Source organism: Neofelis nebulosa, chromosome 6 (genome assembly GCF_028018385.1).
Source record: "Neofelis nebulosa isolate mNeoNeb1 chromosome 6, mNeoNeb1.pri, whole genome shotgun sequence".
Classification (NCBI taxonomy): domain Eukaryota; kingdom Metazoa; phylum Chordata; class Mammalia; order Carnivora; family Felidae; genus Neofelis; species Neofelis nebulosa.
In genome coordinates, this window is record NC_080787.1 from 150491824 (window position 1) to 150510356 (window position 18533).

At 37.3% G+C, this 18533-nt stretch overlaps 1 protein-coding gene across 7 annotated transcripts in view; it reads left to right on the forward strand.

Annotated features, from left to right (window-relative positions):
• The window catches only part of QKI (QKI, KH domain containing RNA binding), a 155067-nt gene that overhangs the window by 55873 nt on the left and 80661 nt on the right, over positions 1 to 18533 (forward strand). For all 7 annotated transcript variants that reach the window (XR_009263479.1, XM_058735854.1, XM_058735857.1 and 4 more), the window contains exon 3: positions 5187 to 5303. Coding sequence is in view for 6 of the 7 variants with exons in the window: in XM_058735854.1 (XP_058591837.1) it covers positions 5187 to 5303 (117 nt within the window). In the remaining variant the exon portion in view is untranslated. The remainder of the gene's footprint in view (positions 1 to 5186; positions 5304 to 18533) is intronic.

Consider the following 18533-nt stretch of genomic DNA (forward strand, 5'->3'; position numbering starts at 1 on the left):
AACATTTGATAATTGATTATAATCCACTGCACTAACAGAATTAAAGGGAAATATAGGGTTGTCTCAATAGATGGTAAAGAAGTGTGATAAATTTAAACATCCGCTCATGATGGGAAAAAAGAAAAACAAAACAAAACTTCATGGGGCGCCTGAGTGGCTCAGTGCATTGAACATCTGACTCTTGATTTCGGCCCAGGTCACGATCTCATGGTTTGTGGGATGGAGCCCTGAGTCGGACTCTGTGCTGAGCGTGGAGCCTGCTTAAGATTCTGTCCGTCTGTCTCACTGTCTTTCTCTCTCACTCTCCTCCTTTGCCCCTCCCCCTGCTCTTTCTCTCTTCTCAAAATAAATAGATATTAAAAAAAAAAAAAAAACTTCAGCAAACTAGGGAATAGAGGGATATTTTGTTAATCTGGTGAAGTGTATCTACAAAAAGTCTGCAGATTTCTTCAGACTTTATGGTGAACCGTTGAAAACTTTATTTTTGAAATCTGGAACAAGAAAAGGATGATAGACTCTTCTTTGGCTTTGAACTCAAGTTGTATTGGCCAGTGCCATATGGTTGGAGAGGGTATGTAACAGTCACTGTTCGCAGGTGATAGGTTTGTTTGTCTAAAGAATCCAAAAGTACCTACAGAAAAAGGATGAGAATTGACAATGAAGAAAAAAAGCTACTGGATAGAAGATTTAATATAGAAAAATCAAGTATGTGTTCATATTATAAGAAACAAAAATGAAAAAATATATACAGTAGCAAAATTGAACTCCCAAATATCTAGGAATAAGTCTGATAAAAATGAGTAAAGTCACAGTAAAAAAAAGCCTTATATTCTTGAGAGAAATTCAAGAAGACTTGACCGAATGAAGAAATTATAATGTGCTCATGATTTTGACACCTCTGTTATAATATCTCAATTAAAGGTATTGCCAGTATAATTTCAGAAATTGACCAACTGGTTTTAAAATCTGTATGGACAGAGAAAGACAGATACCATTATGTTTTCACTCCTATGTGGATCCTGAGAAACTTAACAGAAGACCATGGGGGAGGGGAAGGGGGGAAAAAAAGGGTTAGAGAGAGAGGGAGCCAAAACACAAGAGACTTAAAAACTGAGAACAAACTGAGGGTTGATGAGGGGTGGGAGGGAGGGGAGGGTGGGTGAGGGGTACTGGGGAGGGCACCTGTTGGGATGAGCACTGGGTGTTGTATGGAAACCAATTTGACAATAAATTTCATATTAAAAAATAAATAAAATCTGTATGGAAACACAAAGGGCAATAGCCTAGATACTCTTAGGAGCAAGGTGGACTGTACTGTGTATCAAGATTTATTATAAAGTTACAATACATAATATAGTGTTGGTTTTTTTTTTTTTTAATACGGTATGAATTTTCTTTTCTTTTCTTTTCTTTTCTTTTCTTTTCTTTTCTTTTCTTTTCTTTTCTTTTCTTTTCTTTTCTTTTCTTTTCTTTTCTTTCCTTTCCTTTCCTTTCCTTTCCTTTCCTTTCCTTTCCTTTCCTTTCCTTTCCTTTCCTTTTTTCTTTTTTTTTTTTTTTTAAGTAGGCTCCACACCAAGCATGGAGTCCAGTGCAGGCCTTGAATTTCATAACACTGGACTGGAGCTGAGATCAAGAGTCGAATTCTTAATTGACTGGGCCACCTGGGTGCCCCAATACAGTGCGATAGTAAAGCAAGGATAAACAAATAGATTAATAAAATAGAGAACTCAGAAATAGACCCAAGTATATATAGATATTATTTATGAGAATGATGGCACTATAGACTAATTGGAAAAGGATAGTCTTTTCAATAAAATGTGCTAGAACAATTGGGTGTCCATGTGAGGTAAAGAGAGAAAGCTGTACCATCACAGACATTAATTCCTGGTAACTGTGGGCATAAATGTGAAAGAACAATAAAGCTTCTAAAAGTTAATACAGAAGGATATTTTGATGATCTTAGGATGGGGAAAGACCTCACTAACCATGAAAAGAAGACTGATCAGTTGAGATACATTAAAATGAATTCAGTCCGGTTAAATTTAGTTATACAACACCATTAAAGAACAAGGAGGCAAGCCACAGGATGGGAAAAGGTATTTGCTATAAATGTAACCACACAGTAGAAATTGATTAATAAAATGAAAAAATGCAATAGAAAAATAGTCTAGAAACTTCAAGTGTGCATCCAAAAAAAGTATAGACAATAAAAGCATTGTCCATAGGATTGGACAATAAACATAAAAAAAAAAAAAAAAGATAAACTTTCCTAGTAATCAGGAGAATGCTAATTCAGATACTCAGCAAGTGCACCAGAATGGCTAAAATAAAAAACATTGGTAATAGGAAGTGCTAGAGAGGAAATGGATGAAAAAAAATTCTTCTTCTCTTCTTTTGGGAATATGAATGTATGCAGTCCTTTTAGAAAATAGTTTAGGACTATGTAATAAAGGAGTTCTCTTTGGATATTATCTTCTTTACCAAAAGTCTTTTCCCTCAAGGGGTGCTCCCTTGTCCTGGTGCTTTATTTGGTACTATCTGTTTCATGTTAGCCATCTCACGTCTTTTTTGAACCTGCTTTGTCTATTCTTCATTGGAGTATGAAGCACTGAACATTGGAATTAGGAGCTTACATGTTCGTGAACTGGGCTCCCCCACTGCAAGCTTCAGTTGGAAGTGATCACCTGAAGTGTCAACCTTTAGGAAGGTAGCCACATGCTGTTCTTGGAGACAAGGTTTACAAAAACCTGCAAGTTACATCCCTGTTTGTTGTTGTTCTGCATATCATCTCCATCTTCTCTTTCTGGTTTTCTGCAGAGCTCTGTGTCTGAGTGTTAATTAAGTTTCTCTGGAGTTCTGTAAGGCAGATTTGCTATGGATCATATCCCCTTCTGTGGACATTCTAAGCTGAGTATTTGATTGAGGGCCTGAGGTTTCCGAAAGTGAGTTTGTAGTGGACTTGGTGAGGCCGTTCGTCGTCCACTATGCGCCAGACCTTGTATCGAACCTTTTATATGTATCGTGTTGTGCACACATCTGCTCCTCGATGCAGCTCTGCTAGGTGGTGCCCTCTCCATTATGTAATTGAGGCTTATTTGATGGGACTTTCAAATTCCTAGTGATTGTTAGTATTGCAGCTTGGGTACCAGTTGGGATGTATGTGCTTTTGGAGTTTTTAAAACAATCACGGTGTAGTTCTTGAGTTTCTTCAAATCGGAGATGCGTTGTGAAAATGGGTGGCGACGGGTTGATGTTGACGAAAGGGGCAGATGAAGTCCTATACGCCAAGGAACTAGGAAAGGATAAGGGGTTTTATTTCAATATGAAGGCAAATTTCAGAATTGGGGATCTTGTAGAGCCAGATTAAGTGCTTCCAGGATCAGTCTGTGAGTCTTAACTTGGGGTAGAAAAGGTTTATCAAAATGCCCTGATGGAAGGGGGCTTTCTCCCAGCTGTCTTTGCTTTGTATTTCACTTGTAAGATGTGGCAGTGTTAGTGAGCAGCTTAGTGAGAGAACGTGAAAAGCCACAGGAGTACAGAAGATTGAAGAAGTGCCTTGGCTTCCTGAGCCCTTAGAGCAGTGAATGCTCCATATCACTTGTATGTAATGATCTACTAATAGTAGGATCAAATGCAAGAGAAAAGTAGGAAGCTGTAAACATAAGAATTGGTACTTATTTGATTAAATAAATAAATACAAACCACTGTGGGTTTTGTGGAATTGATGCTATTCATGTTTGGTTTTTTTTTTTTTTTTGTCTTCCGTGCAGTTGACATGTGAATGAGGAAATTTTACTTTTCAGTATTCCGAGACCATCTGTGCTTCCCATTGGCCTTTGTACTAGAAGTTTCTGTGTGTGTAGGGGAGTTTCTAGTGAGGGATGGCAATTATTTATACAGTTATCTTTATCACTGTCCTATTTATTAAGGCTCCTGTCAAAACTAGTATAAGTTAAAGTTAGAAATGAAAAAAAAAATAAGGGTACAGACATAAAATTGTGCATACAATATTATATACTCTCAAGACTGAAATCCTAAGGGGTGCCTGGGTGGCTCAGTCAGTTAAGCATCTGACTTTGGCTCAGGTCATGATCTCCCAGCTCGTGGGTTCGAGGCCTGCGTCAGGCTCTGTGCTAACAGCTCAGAGCCTGGAGCCTGCTTCAGATTCTGTCTCCCTCTCTCTCTCTGTCCCTCCCCCACTGGCGTGCATTCTTTCTTTCTTTCTTTCTTTCTCTCTCTCTCTCTCTCTCTCTCTCTCTCTCTCTCTCTCTCTCTCTTTCTCAAAGTAAATAAACATTAAAAAAAAAAACATTTAAAAAAAGACTGAAATAGTACAGGGTGAAACCCAAATTTGGCCATTGCTGTTATGGCAGCCAACCCAAAACTACAACTCTCTCTAAATAGTTGCTTTGGAGAAAGTATTACTTTTCTTGTTAGATAAATGAGAGCAGAATTTTTCCCAAGAATCTCTGTAAAAAATGCAATTACTATTTAACATGATGTACAATTCCCTGAATGCCGACATTACAGAGTTTTGTAGAAGGCATTTGTATTCATGGGTGGCATCTAAGAGTTTGTCAGACTTTTTAATATACTGTACTCTGGTTTAAATGACATGTTGATGGACAGTTTAGCACCTGTTTACATAGATCATGTTGTTCCTAATTTATAATTTGTGTTAATACATATGAAACTTCCTTGCTGAACAATGAGCTCTTGTAATTACACCCTTAAACTGTGCTAGAAATTCATAAGTACTGTAAGGCTTTATTTCATCTTAGTATTAAAAATATTTAACTTGAGGGACGCCTGGGTGGCTCAGTGGAGCATCTGACCTGGGCTCAGGTCGTGATCTCACGGTTCATGGGTTCGAGGGCCTCCCCCCAAACACACACACACACACACACACACACACACACACACACACACACACACGTCGGGCTCTGTGCTGACAGCTCAGAGCCTGGAGCCTGCTTCGGATTCTGTGTCTCCTTCTCTCTCTGCTCCTTCCCTGTGTGCGCGTGTATGAGCACTTGCTAGCTCTCTCTCAAAAATAAATAAGCTTAAAAAAAAGTTTTATTTTAAATATTTAACTTGACAAAGTAAAAATGTATTTTAAAATAATTGTAAGAGGTATAAATTCAAGCAAGTGAATAATATATGGTGACTATTTTGTTTCTTTCCAGTTTAATTTTGTTGGAAGAATCCTTGGACCTAGAGGACTTACTGCTAAACAACTTGAAGCAGAAACAGGATGTAAAATAATGGTCCGAGGCAAAGGCTCAATGAGGGATAAAAAGAAGGTAAGTCCAAGGGGGCAAGTCTTTATGTGATAATATACTTATATTTTCGCATTAAAGTACCCAGATCTTCCGTGCGTAAAGCACTGAAAATCATTTCATATCTTAAACCTTTGAACTTTTTAAAGGGGTTGTCACAATTTTTTCTTGTGGATTATCATGAGTTTTCATTTAGCCAACCAAGGTATCACTCAGGCCATCATGTTAACTTACTTTGGTATCTATAGTTGAAAAGCTGCCACATTGGAAATTAGTCACACTGTGATGTTATATATATAAAGACACATCATTAAAAGTTAAGAAAAAATCTAAAATGCTTCTTTTGATGAGATTTAAGTGAATGATGAAGTGATCTCCCAGATCGCTGGGAGAGCTACTAAACAGAAAAAGAAAGCTATAAGTAACTATATGATACTCATTTTGGTTTTCACCAACATTTTGTGTTGATTGTAGGTTTATTTGACATTTTACTTTAAAGTATATTATTCCTGTTTTCTGTTTTTTGGGTTTTTTTTCCTTTTCTCCTTCCACCTCTTGTTCTGCTAGTTTAATTAACGAATACCTAACTATCTACTTTAAATACTATTTTTAGGAAGGTTTTCTTTTGCCTAGTTTTCTGTTATCCAGTGCAACTATTAGTCTGGGTACTTTTGAATGTCTGTTTTAAAAAATGTTTTACTGATTTTTTTAAAAAATAACATATTTTTAAAACATTCCACATATAAGCGAAATCACATGGTATTTGTCTTTGACTTTTTTCACTTAGCAAATATCTTCTAGGTCCATTCATCCGTGAAACTAATGTAAGACTATATGAGAATTATTTTCAGTTTAAAAGGAAGAAAACCCTGATCCGATTGCCAAATACTAAATGTACTGTTGTGGAGGGTATTATTTTTTAAATATATTGCCTTGAAAGGACTCTCAAGTGATAGGCCTGTAGTCAGAGTATGTTGGAGCATGTGCATTGAGCCACTTTGTGAAGCTTAAGGAACAAACACCAGATTTACGAGATATTCTGACTTCATTCTGATGTGCTTCTTTTCTGACCTGCCACCTCGTTTCATTTACTCTCCCGCTACCTGAATGCATGGGAATCCTTGACTCTCCTTGGAGACAAATAATTACCTCATAGTTAAGTTGGGGGTGGGTGAAGTCCTCGATAATACTGATTATCTTTAAATTTTATTATATGTAACTGTTCTTGTCAGCTGAGGTTACAGATACTTTGAGGCAATTGTGTGAATTCTCCTTCAGAATATTTAAATGTTGTATTTAAAATAGTTTTCTGTATTACAATCTTCAGCAACACTTCAGCATATTTTTAGTTAGCTGAGTTGCAATCTTACATTGCCATGCAGTTTGGTTTTCCGTGTTTGCACTTATCGTTGTGTTGGCATTGGCGTTATTAAGCAGTGCTAATTTAAGACCCATGGAACAATAAAACGAAATCGACCATTGATAGAGAAATAAATCTTTACCAAAAGATTAGTGTACCTATCAGTTAAACAAGTTATTCTATAAATATGTGAAAAAATGTGTTTTCCCCTGTCCTGCCTCTGTTAATTCCCTACTAAGGGCCCTCCCCTTCTCCACTCATACACGCAGAGACACCAAGGGTTCGAGCTTGGAAATTGCATAATGAGACATCATGAATTCTGTTTTTGATTCAGGTTGAAATTTTAGAACACATTCTGCTATTTTTGGCAGGAGAACAAAATGGTTAAGAGACTGAGCTTTGTGACCAGATTGCTTAGGTTCGAATCTTGGTTCTGTCCGTTAGTAGCTTTGTGACCTTGGACAAATTGCTTAATCTCCTCATGGTGTATAAAAATGGGAGTAGTGATGAGGTGATTGTGAGGGTTAAATTAGTTGTAAAGCACTTAGAACGGCGTTTTGGGTCGTAGTAAGTGATCGATTAATGCTAATGATTGTTCTTAATAAATGTTACCTTCACGCCATTACAGGAGTGCCCCTTCATAGCTGGTACCTCCCGAGCCCCCTTTGGAGCCTGAAAATGCCGATGGTACTGAACCCTATGTGTATTCTGCCTTTTCCTGTACATACACACTGATGATAAGTTTAATTTACAAATTAGGCACAGAAGGGTATTAACAACAATAATAGAACGATTCTAACAAGATATTATAATAAAAGTCTGGTGAATGTGGTCTCTCCCCCTCTCTCTTATAGTATCTTATTATACTGTGCTCACCATTTTGCTGTTGTGATATGATAAGATGCCTATGTGATGAGACGAAGTGAGGTGAAGGATGTAGAGATTGTGACGTTAGGCTACTATAGATCTTCTGATGCTGAGATAAAAGGAGGATCGTCTGCTTCCTGACTTTGGTTGCCCCATGGATAGCTGAAGGGGCCGAAAGCAAAGCTGCAGACAAGGGGAGACGGCTGTAGTTGGATAGTGCATTTTTAAGCTGGAACTCTTATGTTGCATCAAGGTGGAAGGAATGCCACATTTTTTTAAGCTTTGGAAATGACAGATACTTCTTTGTAGTTTTGTAACCTTTGAGTATCCCGTATTCTCATGGCTTTTCTGTTCTTTTTCCTCTTGTGGTTGGTGCATCCATATTCTGCATTGTCCACATTCTTAACCACAAGTAGAAGCAGTTTCTGTATTTTATTTATTTTTAATCTGTACTGTTGGCTACCAAAATTAAAAAAAAAAAAGCTTATAGATTACACATAATGAATGCAAGGATAACAATAATAAAGGCACCAAAAAATTTTGGCTCCAGGTTATTATTTTAGTTTTATTAAAATGGTACGGATGAACATACTTGAAATTAGTTTGAATGACTATCATATATTTGATACTGGTATGTGAAGCCTGTGGAGAACTTATGCACGGATTTGTAATACCAGGAGTATCTTCTATAATTTTAATGTAAATCTACACATAATTAATTGTTAACCAAATCATTTTGGTTTATACAGTAGTCACTGTATTCCTTTAGCTCTTAAAAATGTTAATAGAAGTAAAGTCAAAATGGAAAGTGCTGTCATTTATTCCTTCACTATTATTTTGAGAAAATCTGACAAACAGATGGAGACAAAAAGTAGTATTGATGTTAATACTCCTTTGTACTAGGCTGATTGAGGTGTATTTCAGGTGTTTCAAAGGGAAAGCCATTTGGCTTCAACCAATTTATATAAAAGCTGAGAAAGCTGGAAAATCTTAATTTACTGGTTGCCTAAAATATGATGGAAATGCTGTTTGCTGATCTATATCCTTCACTAGACTGGTAAACTCAGTGAAGGCAAAACATGTCTGTTTTATGGAATACGTCCCTGGTGTTTGATGAGCACCTTGGTACAGAGTAGGACCTGGAAAAAAAAAAAAACCTGAGAAAGGAATGAATGTTTAGTTTAGGTAATAAATGAAAGGCATAGATGTCCCCCCACCCCCACCCCCGACCCCACCATGTCCCCGTAAAAGAATTTGTAAATAGAGAAAATTGTAAACCCTATGTGCTTTTAAGTTTTGGGGCAAGATCAGTACCGTATCATGTAAGCTGCCGGTTTTAAGCAAGGGAGTGAATATGCCACTTTAATTTTTATTCGCTTGGATTGGTGTTATTGACAGGAATTCAAGTTATTGACAGGAATAACAGCATTGAGTTTTGCGTGTAAATACCCAGTGGAATGGTCCTGGGTAAACCCCATGGGACCTAAGAGCAGGAACTGTGGTGAGACTTCATGAGAGACGGTGACCAGAGCTTGGAAAGCTTGTCTGTTTCAGCCAGCGTAGGGCAGTGCTTCTCTGTAGCAAGCCAGCTATACCTCTGTCTCTGAGTAAATGTATGGTGTCAGCAAGTGGAAACCACTAGTTTTATGGAAGTTCTTGGGATTTGTACAATACCAAGCATTATTCTCGGTATTGTACATGCATTTGTTTTAATTAATCTGAGGTTTCCCCCCCATAACTTCTACTTGTAAGTGGATTATTTTTTCTATCATTTTAATTTGTTTTACATTGTTATGTTAGTTTCGGGTATATAGCATAGTGGTTCAGCAATACTGTTAACATCACCAGGTGCTCATTACAGCAAATGCACTCCATAACCCTGATCCCCTGTTTAACCCAGTCCCCCACACCTCTCAGCAATCTGGTAACGATCAATGTGTTTTCTATAGTTAAGAGTCAGGTTCTTGGTTGCTCTCTTTTTCTCTTTGCTTGTTTGTTTTGTTTCTTAAATTCCACGTATGAGTGAAATTCTATGGTATTTTTCTTTCTCTGATTTATTTTGCTTCCCATTATTGTCTTTAGCTCCATCCATGTCATTGCAAATGGCAAATTTTCATTCTTTTTTATGTCTGAATGATATTCCGTTATGCGTACATATATACACACACATTATATAAAGTATATATTATGTGTGTGTATTGACACCATATCTTATTTTATCCATTCACCAAACAGTGGACACTTGGGTTGCTTCCGTAATTTGGCTGTTGTAAATGATGCTACTGTAAACATAGGGGTGAATGTATCCCTTTGAAATAGTGTTTTTGTATTCTTTGGGTTAGTACTCAGTAGTGAGATTGCTGGACCATAGGGTGGTTCTATTTTTAAGTTTTTGAGGGACCCCTATACTGTTTCCACAACGGCTGCAGCAGTTTGCATTCCCAGCATCAGTGCAAGATGGTTCTTTTTTGTCACATCCTTGCCAACACCCATTGTTTCCTGTGTTGTTGATTTTAGCCATTCTCACAGGTGTGAGGTGATCTGAGTTTTATTGTTCCTATTTTGTAGATGAGGAAATTGAGGCTCAGGGAGGTTGAATAATTTACCAAAGGTCACATGCCGAAAAGCGGCAGTCCAGACTCAACCCACAGCCCGTATTCTATTCTGTGGTGTACTTCTTCCTAGTTAGGAGCCATTTCTGAGGGCAATAGCAGCTTCAGAAATAGTAGAATTCAAATATGGAGTACTTCTACGTGTTGACTGTGAAGTTAATATATTTTGTGAAACTTCTAATCTTTTTGGTTTTTTCCTCAGGGATAATCTATTTTGAAATTTTGTTTTTATGTATCATTCCCCTGATTTTCGGAAACTCTTTAGGAAGGATTTAATCCCATTTTCTGGTAGAAAACTATATAGTTGAGCATATTAGAAGTTTTAAAGATGCAATTTTTGGAAAAGAAAGTGACTTTTGGTAGGTTTCCCATTGATGTTGCAGAGGAGCCATGTGGAGAGCCCTGGGAAAAAATGTTTTTATGTTACAGGGAATGGGTTCACCTTCAAAAAACAGAGGTGGCAGTCAGCTGGTTTCCAGTGTAGCAGATGAAAACATGTGAGTCATTAAAAAAGAAGAGTGTTTTGTGCATAATGAGGTACTTGATATATTATTGTGGAGTGATCGTTATTAAAGTGGTAAATGAAGTTCACCTTTGGGAGTGGTCATTGTAGGTGACACTCTGGGAATTTGTCTCGTCAACATCCATTAGCTGTTCGCTGGGAGCTTCCCTGTCATAAACAGGTGGGCACTGAGTAGCCTTGCTTGTGTTTCTGTCCCACTCCCACCCCTTAGCCAGAAATGTTGATGAGTGAAATGTCTACAGTTGATCAAAGCCAGGTTAGTTGAATATTGTCTATTCTGGGAATTTCCATTGAGTTTCTCGTTGGAGCTCTTTGCTTGAAATGAAAGGATGTGCCCTTAAGGGATCAGATGGCCATTCTCGGGCTGCTAGTAACTGTGACCAGGTGGCATCAACCGCTTTTGCAGTCTGTGCAGTGTCTTACTCAGATCCTGCAGAACTCCAGAACATAGTGTAACTCTTCTCACAGGGTTAGAGGCCTGAAGAGGTGAAGTAACCTCTGCAGTCCCCGCTTTGTAACCGATGACGGCGGTAATTATGAACGCGTATCGCACCGGACATTCACATTGAACTACGCAAATCATTCTCCTCAGAGTATAGGTTTTGAATTTAAAATCTGATCAATCTGCAGTAAATTTTCACTTTTTTAATTTTGTTTCTAACTTTTGTTTACCAAATATATTTGACCATAGTCTTGTTTTTAAGAGATGTTCCTATAACTGCTTGAGGCTCTGCAGTGTTTTATGGAACATGATTTATGGAATGTTGTTAGAGAGGCATATTGTATAGTTGTAAGCATAAGTAGAATTTCATAACATTTTTACATTCTTTTCATACACATTATAAATTTTTCTGTTATCCCTACTTTATTTCTTATGGTTAACGTATATTTTAATTTTAATTACTTAGTTAATATATAATATTTTTGGAAAGGTTTAAAGGTACAGATAGTCTTGAAAAAAAAATTCAAGGCACCTGGTTCTGTCCATCTGGAGACCACCGTGTGGACAGTGTGGGCACATCTTGTAGATCATTCTTCATGCAGTTACATACACGTTCACATGTGTTCTAGAACATGAATCATACTGGACGTGATGCTTCATAATTAGCATTTTCTTCAGCACCTCCACCCTGTCCTGTCATTTCACTAAGTAATTGAGCTTTATAATGTCTAAGACTTTGTGCTGGGCGATAGGAAGGCACGTTTATAAAGGACGTTTCAAGGCAGTATGGATAACGGTATGCAAAGATGCATTTTCTTGATGGGGGGGTGGTGCTTTGACTTTTATTCTTAGCAAAGATGTCACTACTGTCCCAACACTTGCAAAGAGATCAAATCAATACAGTTTTTTGGTTCCCATACTAACGTGGCTGTGATGGACAGTGACATAACATCAAGTACAAGCATGGTTCCTGACAACTTGTATTAATGATCTTGTTGAATACTTGGCTTTCTGACAACCTTTAGCATAGGTGTAGTTGTTGTTTTTTTAACTTTTCATCATGGCTGCTTTTAAGTAGTAGTTACCCATCACCCAGTGCCAGCATTGCCCACCTCCTTCTAGTGCCCTCACTCCTCCATGGCTCTTCTTCCCCGTTCTGCATGCCATATAATTTCGGGAGCATAGTCCAGATGTAATTTCATCTCTAAATATTTTATTATGTTTTCCTAAAATAGCAGGGCTCTTAATGTTGTGGTGTTTATGCTTTTCTTTATCACTAGAAATTTTCTTTATGTTTTCAAATATTTATCAGTGTTCATAGTACCCCCTTGTGTCATAAATGTCTTTTTAAGAAAATTGGGTGGCATCCAAGTGAGGGGCGTATACATTGTAGTTAATTGATAGATTGCTTAAGACATTCTGTCCCTCAGCCCCATTTTGCCTTCTTGAAGTTTGTTTGTCGAGGGACTGACTTATTCTAAACGATTCCTATGGATTTTGCTGATTGCGTGGTGGTGTTTAGCACTGATCTCTGTCCTCTGTATTTTTTGGTAAGTTGGTAGCAAGAAAGGTTTAATCAGATTCAGATCTCTTGCTTTCCCTCCCTCATTTCCTTTCTTCTTTTTGAAAGAGTATTTCACAAGTAGTGTGGTGATGGTGGGTTTTTTAGTCCCTTTACTTCAGTAGGAGTTGCAAAATAGTTGTATCTTATTTCACTAATATTAGCTAGATTCACTTTTACAGGAAAGGCTAGATAAATGCTCTTACTAGTTTTAAAATAGTTGGTTCCTAGGAATCCTTTAAAGGTACAGAATGAGGGTTTTTTGTTTGTTTGTTTCCTTTTTGAATATCATTACGAATGCATAAGCTGTTTTGATGTGTTTCAGTTCGTTGCAGTTAGTGTTTTTTAATGAGCATGTTGTTTGGCCATTGGGGCCGCCTCAAGTTCACTTCTAAGCCCTTCTGACACTACCCCGTGGTTGGGGCAAGTAACTTTGCTTTCTCGTGTGATAATGATAGTCCAGTGTCATCTTGGAAAATTCCTCCCCAGAGTTGGAACCAGCCATTTCTTTAATTACTTCTAGTGAAAAATGGTAGGTAGAGACGGCGTTCTGGACTTCAGTGATACTCTATTTGTGGACCTTTTCAGAACAGAGCTAGGAGGTACATACATACATACACACATATTCGAGAGTATAGATGTATACAAGGTCATTCTCATTTAAAATGAAGGCTACACTATTTTAATTAATTCATGTTATATGTTTATTTTCTTTCTGAAAATCCTGGTTCCTAAAGACACATTCATTTGCTTTATTCTAAAGTATATGCAAGTCTCAATAACTATACAGTCAAGACTATCAATAATATAGTCAGTGAAAACAGTTTTTCCCCATGCCATATTATTTTTAGGGTATAATCCACTAGAGATTAAAATTACTGTCACTTAAAAACTAAGTTTTCCATTGTATAATATTTATGTCATTATAGGGGTCCACATTTAAACTCATTTGGACTCAGCTTTCTTGTTTTAATAATTGCATAAGTTATTTTTCTGTTACTTGTAAAATATTGACTTGGCTCCAAAGTCAAATCTACAAGTAGGGACTTTTCAGAGAAATCTGGCTGTTATCCCTATTGCCTTTATGTATTCTTGCTCCTTGCTATTCAGATAAATTTTTTATATTAGTTTTCAGTTTATCTTTACATTTCTTTTTAAACGTGAACAGTTATATAGTATGACAAATGTGTATGCCTATATGTGTAATGTCTCACTCTCTTCAGAGGTAGTTATATATACTGCACTCTAATACACCTTTATTTTTTTATTTAATACTGTATTGTTGAGATCACTTGGTGGGAGTATATAGAAAGAGTCCTTTTAATAACTTTACCATATTCCATTGTTCGGATATACCACAAATTATTCTAACATTCCCCTATTAATGGACATTTAGGTTGCTTCTAGGCTTTTGCTGTTACACTTGGGGAGGGTGCTGCATTGAATAGTTTTTATATACATCTTTACATGTCCTTGCTAGTTTATCTTCAGGATAGAGTTCTAGAAGTGTAATATGTAATTTTGTTAGCTAGTGCTGAATTCCTCTGTCTCTAGGGGTGGTTCTCATTTTGCATTACCATCAACGGTATTTGAGAGTACCAGTTTCCCAGCAGATTCACCAACAGAGTGTTAAACTTTTATATTTCATGCAGGAGATTGAACATCTGTTAAAGGGAGTTTTAAAGAAGGTATTCTAGGGGCGCCTGGGTGGCTCAGCCGGTTGAGCATCCTACTCTTGATTTCAGCTCAGGGTCATGGGATTGGGCTCCATGCTGAGTGTGGAGCCTACTTGATATTCTTTCTCTCTTTCTCTTTCTCCTCCTCATCTCTTTCTCTGACACTCCCTCTGCCTGTCTCCCCCACTCACGCTCTCTCTCTCTCTCTCTCAAATAAAAAATAAACTGTTTCCCTAAGTGTGTGTGTGTATTGCTGTTACGAGTTTCCAAATTAGTCATTTCTTTGCAATATATTTTTTATATTCCCTTCCAACCCATTTATAAATAGTTATTAAGCATAGTTGAAAAAGAATAACTGGTGTTTAGGTACATTATAATTTTAACAAACTTGTTTGTGCCCAAGAAATTAATCACTATTTAAAATGTTTTCAAGAGGGCGCCTGGGTGGCGCAGTCGGTTAAGCGGCCGACTTCAGCCAGGTCACGATCTCGCGCTCCGTGAGTTCGAGCCCCGCGTCGGGCTCTGGGCCGATGGCTCGGAGCCTGGAGCCTGTTTCCGATTCTGTGTCTCCCTCTCTCTCTGCCCCTCCCCCGTTCATGCTCTGTCTCTCTCTGTCCCAAAAATAAATAAAAAACGTTGAAAAAAAAAAATTAAAAAAAAAAAAAATAAAATGTTTTCAAGAGAAGTGCTGTGATTTTCTATTAGTTTACATAGCCTTTTCTAGCTGTGCTTCCTCGTCTGAACCACAGAACATAGAAGTTCTTCGGTTTCACCTAGAGTGATTCATAATGAGTACCATAGATGTGTAGGAGAGAAGTCAGTTACATGTAATTTATGTCTTGGACCAGGCATTACAGACTTGATTCTCTTGTGGAATCCTTAGTTGGGAAAGTCTGTTCCCTTAGAGGAGTGGGTTTTTCTACTTTATATCCATCCCTGTCTTACTCCCCCCTCCCCAGCCCCCCTTCTTACTGGTACCTTTGACTTGATGTATTAGAAAGTAGGAACTTATACAGATTCTCTCTTAATCTTCTAAATCTTACAAATTGCATTCTTACAAAGTTTCATGAATCTGGTTTGAATAATAGCATTTAGCTATGAAAACAGATCAGTTGCTTTAGAAGAATGATTATGAAAATTAGAGTATTATGTTATCTGGTTTAGAAGGAACTTTATTAAAGCTATGAAGTTCAACCACCCTTGTGGTAATTAATTTTGTGATACTTTATTCCTGTATTGCAAATGGTTGTTACTCAATTTTTTTTTAACTTTTTTTTTTTTTTAGTTTTTATTTATTTTGGGTGAGAGAGAGAGAGAGAGAGTGCGCATGAGTGGGGTAGGGGCAGAGAAGGAGAGAGAGAGAGAGAGAGCAGAGCACAGAGAGCCCGTCGTGGGGCTGGATCGTAGAAACTGTGAGATTGTGACCTGAGCTGAAATCGAGAGTTGGACGCTTAACTGACTGAGCTACCCAGGTGACCTGTAACTCAATTTTTGTTACCTCCTTTCATCGTTAATTTAATACCTTCTCAAGCAGCAGATATTTTTCAGTGCTTATGATTTTTGTCCTCAAGGAGCTTTCATCTGTGCGAGACTGATACATTGACGGTGAATTAATACACAGTGTGGTAAATGCTCCAGTCAGTAGATGTTACACATTGTGCTGTGGGGGGTCAAGGGAAGTATATACAGTGTGTTCTTTTGCAGGTTGAAGGTTTTAGGAAAAGCTAGAGAGGATTGGACTGTAGCAGGAACTTACAAGGCAGTTGAGAGGAAAATTCAGTTGCCTTGAATTTACAAGGCGGCAGGATCAGCCTGGGTATGTTGTCACCTTATACTTGGCCCAATGCAGTGGAAGTTAGGAGGTGTGGCGGGAGAGGCAGTGTAGATATTGGAGATAAGGCTGAGAGCTGAGGATAGAGGGACTTGAATACTAATTTTTTTTAAGTTTTGAAAGCGGCACATTGGCGCTCATGTTTTTAAGGTAAGAAGTTAATTATATGTTTCTTGTTCTAAAAGAGATAACTGGACAGTAGTACAAGGGCTAGGTGGAAGGGAGAAGAGTTGTAAGGTCAAAACAAAAGGACCAAGTCTGTTAGAAAGTGCCTCCTTGTGTTGAGATAAAATTGGCATCTTTGAAACGTAGATCCTCTGATCTTAATTAAACAAGTGTGATCTCTAAACCGCAGAGCCTTTGCCGTAATTAGATGGTAATACTTCTGTCTTAAACGTGTCCTACTCTAGCTATAACCTTTTCATTTTAGCCTTTTTTTTTTTTTCTTTTAATGTTACGGTATTTGGCCTTGAATTCAACCTCAAAGTGATTGATAGGTTTCTTTTTAAAGAGTAAAGAAGGCTTGCTTTCTGGAAGAGTTAAACTACTGTTTTTCAAATCTGCCATAAAAGACCATTACAAAAAAATTCAAATCCATCATAGACCAATCCTTTTGTAAACCATAATGAAATTATCAGATAAATAGAATTTGAAAAAGGCAAATTCGGTCCTGTTTAAAACTTTTTATATCAACAGATAAGAAGTATCCAGTTGGAATGCTGTAAACGTTTGTAAACACACTTGGTTTCTATACGGGCTGGCTATACTTCCTGCAGGCCCGGTTTAAATACCTAAGCTTGTGACATAATCTGCTGGTTTTTCAGAACTGTAAACCAGCTCCATGGTGTTTTCTCCCTCTCTGCTTTGTTCTTCTCATTCTCTTGGTTTCGCTGTGTGTGCTTTTAAAATAAAATTCATCTTAGAATATTGACTTTCCACTTTTCTGGTTACATGTTTATTATGGACTCAAGTGGCTTAGTGTTACTTTAAGATAGAAAAGTATAAAACAGTGCAATAAAAATCATATGCTTCTTTTGGATTGGATAGTATCTCAAGACATTTACAGAATAGAGATGCTGCTTTGCCACATTAATTGTTTAAGAAAGATTGGGAGGATTTAAAATGTGTTTATTTAAGGTGCAGTTTTATTAAAGTTGGTGAGACACTCTTTGAGGAGTAAAAAGATGGATCCAGTGAGAATAAACCTTTGTTTTCTTTAGTAAAGTAACGCATTATGTAACCTGTAAAACTTAAGCTAATTACTCGCCATAGATCTAATACCAAGATGAGTTAATTGTCCATGTCTAATGAAATGAGATATGAGTTTCAGTGAGAAGGGAGAGTCCGTTTTATCACTAGATGCCGTTAATGAGCCTTTTAAAATTAAGTCTTGATTGGATTGCAGTCAATTTAGTTAAGGAATATTTGAGCACCTTGTAGTTGTGTTGTATGGAACAGATTTTCTTTTCAGAGGACTCAGTCCCTGTTGGCAGAATTAGTAGTGGAACGTTGCTCATGTGTATGTCATTTATGCTGCATCAGTTGATACTCTTTTTCAGAAATCCTTTAACAGGAAACTTCAATTGGAAAATTTTTTCTGTCGTATTAACAGCAAATTATTGGGCAGTTTCATAAGCCTAGTGAGCCATCCTGTTCTGTCCTACTAGTTTTATTTTTCCATTTACTCCAGTTATGAGAGAGAATGATTTAAAGAAATTGTTACTCTTTTGATTTTAAAACATGTTAACCTTTTATATATAATTGTTAACTCTTTTGCTTCGAAAGACAGGTATAATTGTTAACTTTATTTATTTATTTACTGTCACAGATTATCATACCAGGATGATATCACGGCCTGTGGGTCCAAAAAATTGAAACTGTGAATCTCAGATTATAGAAATAATTTTTTATTTTGTGAATTATTTGTTACTTAGAAGAGGGTAAATAGAAATTGTAGCAGTTAGACATGTTCTGTAAAGGTCTATAAGGTTGGGGGGGGGTTATTTTATTTTATTTTATTTTTTTGAGAGAGAGAATGTGAGCAGGGAAGGGGTAGAGAGAGAGGGAGAGAGAGAGAATCCCAGGCTCCACCCTGTTAGTGTGGAGTCCGATGTGGGGCTCGAACTCACAAACTGTAATATCATGACCTGAGCCGAAACCAAGAGTTGAGTATGTAACTGAGCCACAGAGGCACCCTGAGGCCTATGGGTTTTTTAACTTAAGTTTTTGCTGAGTTCAGATACCTATAAAGTACTCTACATTTAGAAGACTAATCATTTCATGATGAAAATGTTTTCAGAAATCTGATGTGAAGTAAGTTTTGTGTAATTTCATCTTTGTAACTAATAAGATTAATTTCGGACTGATTAACTTGTGTTCATT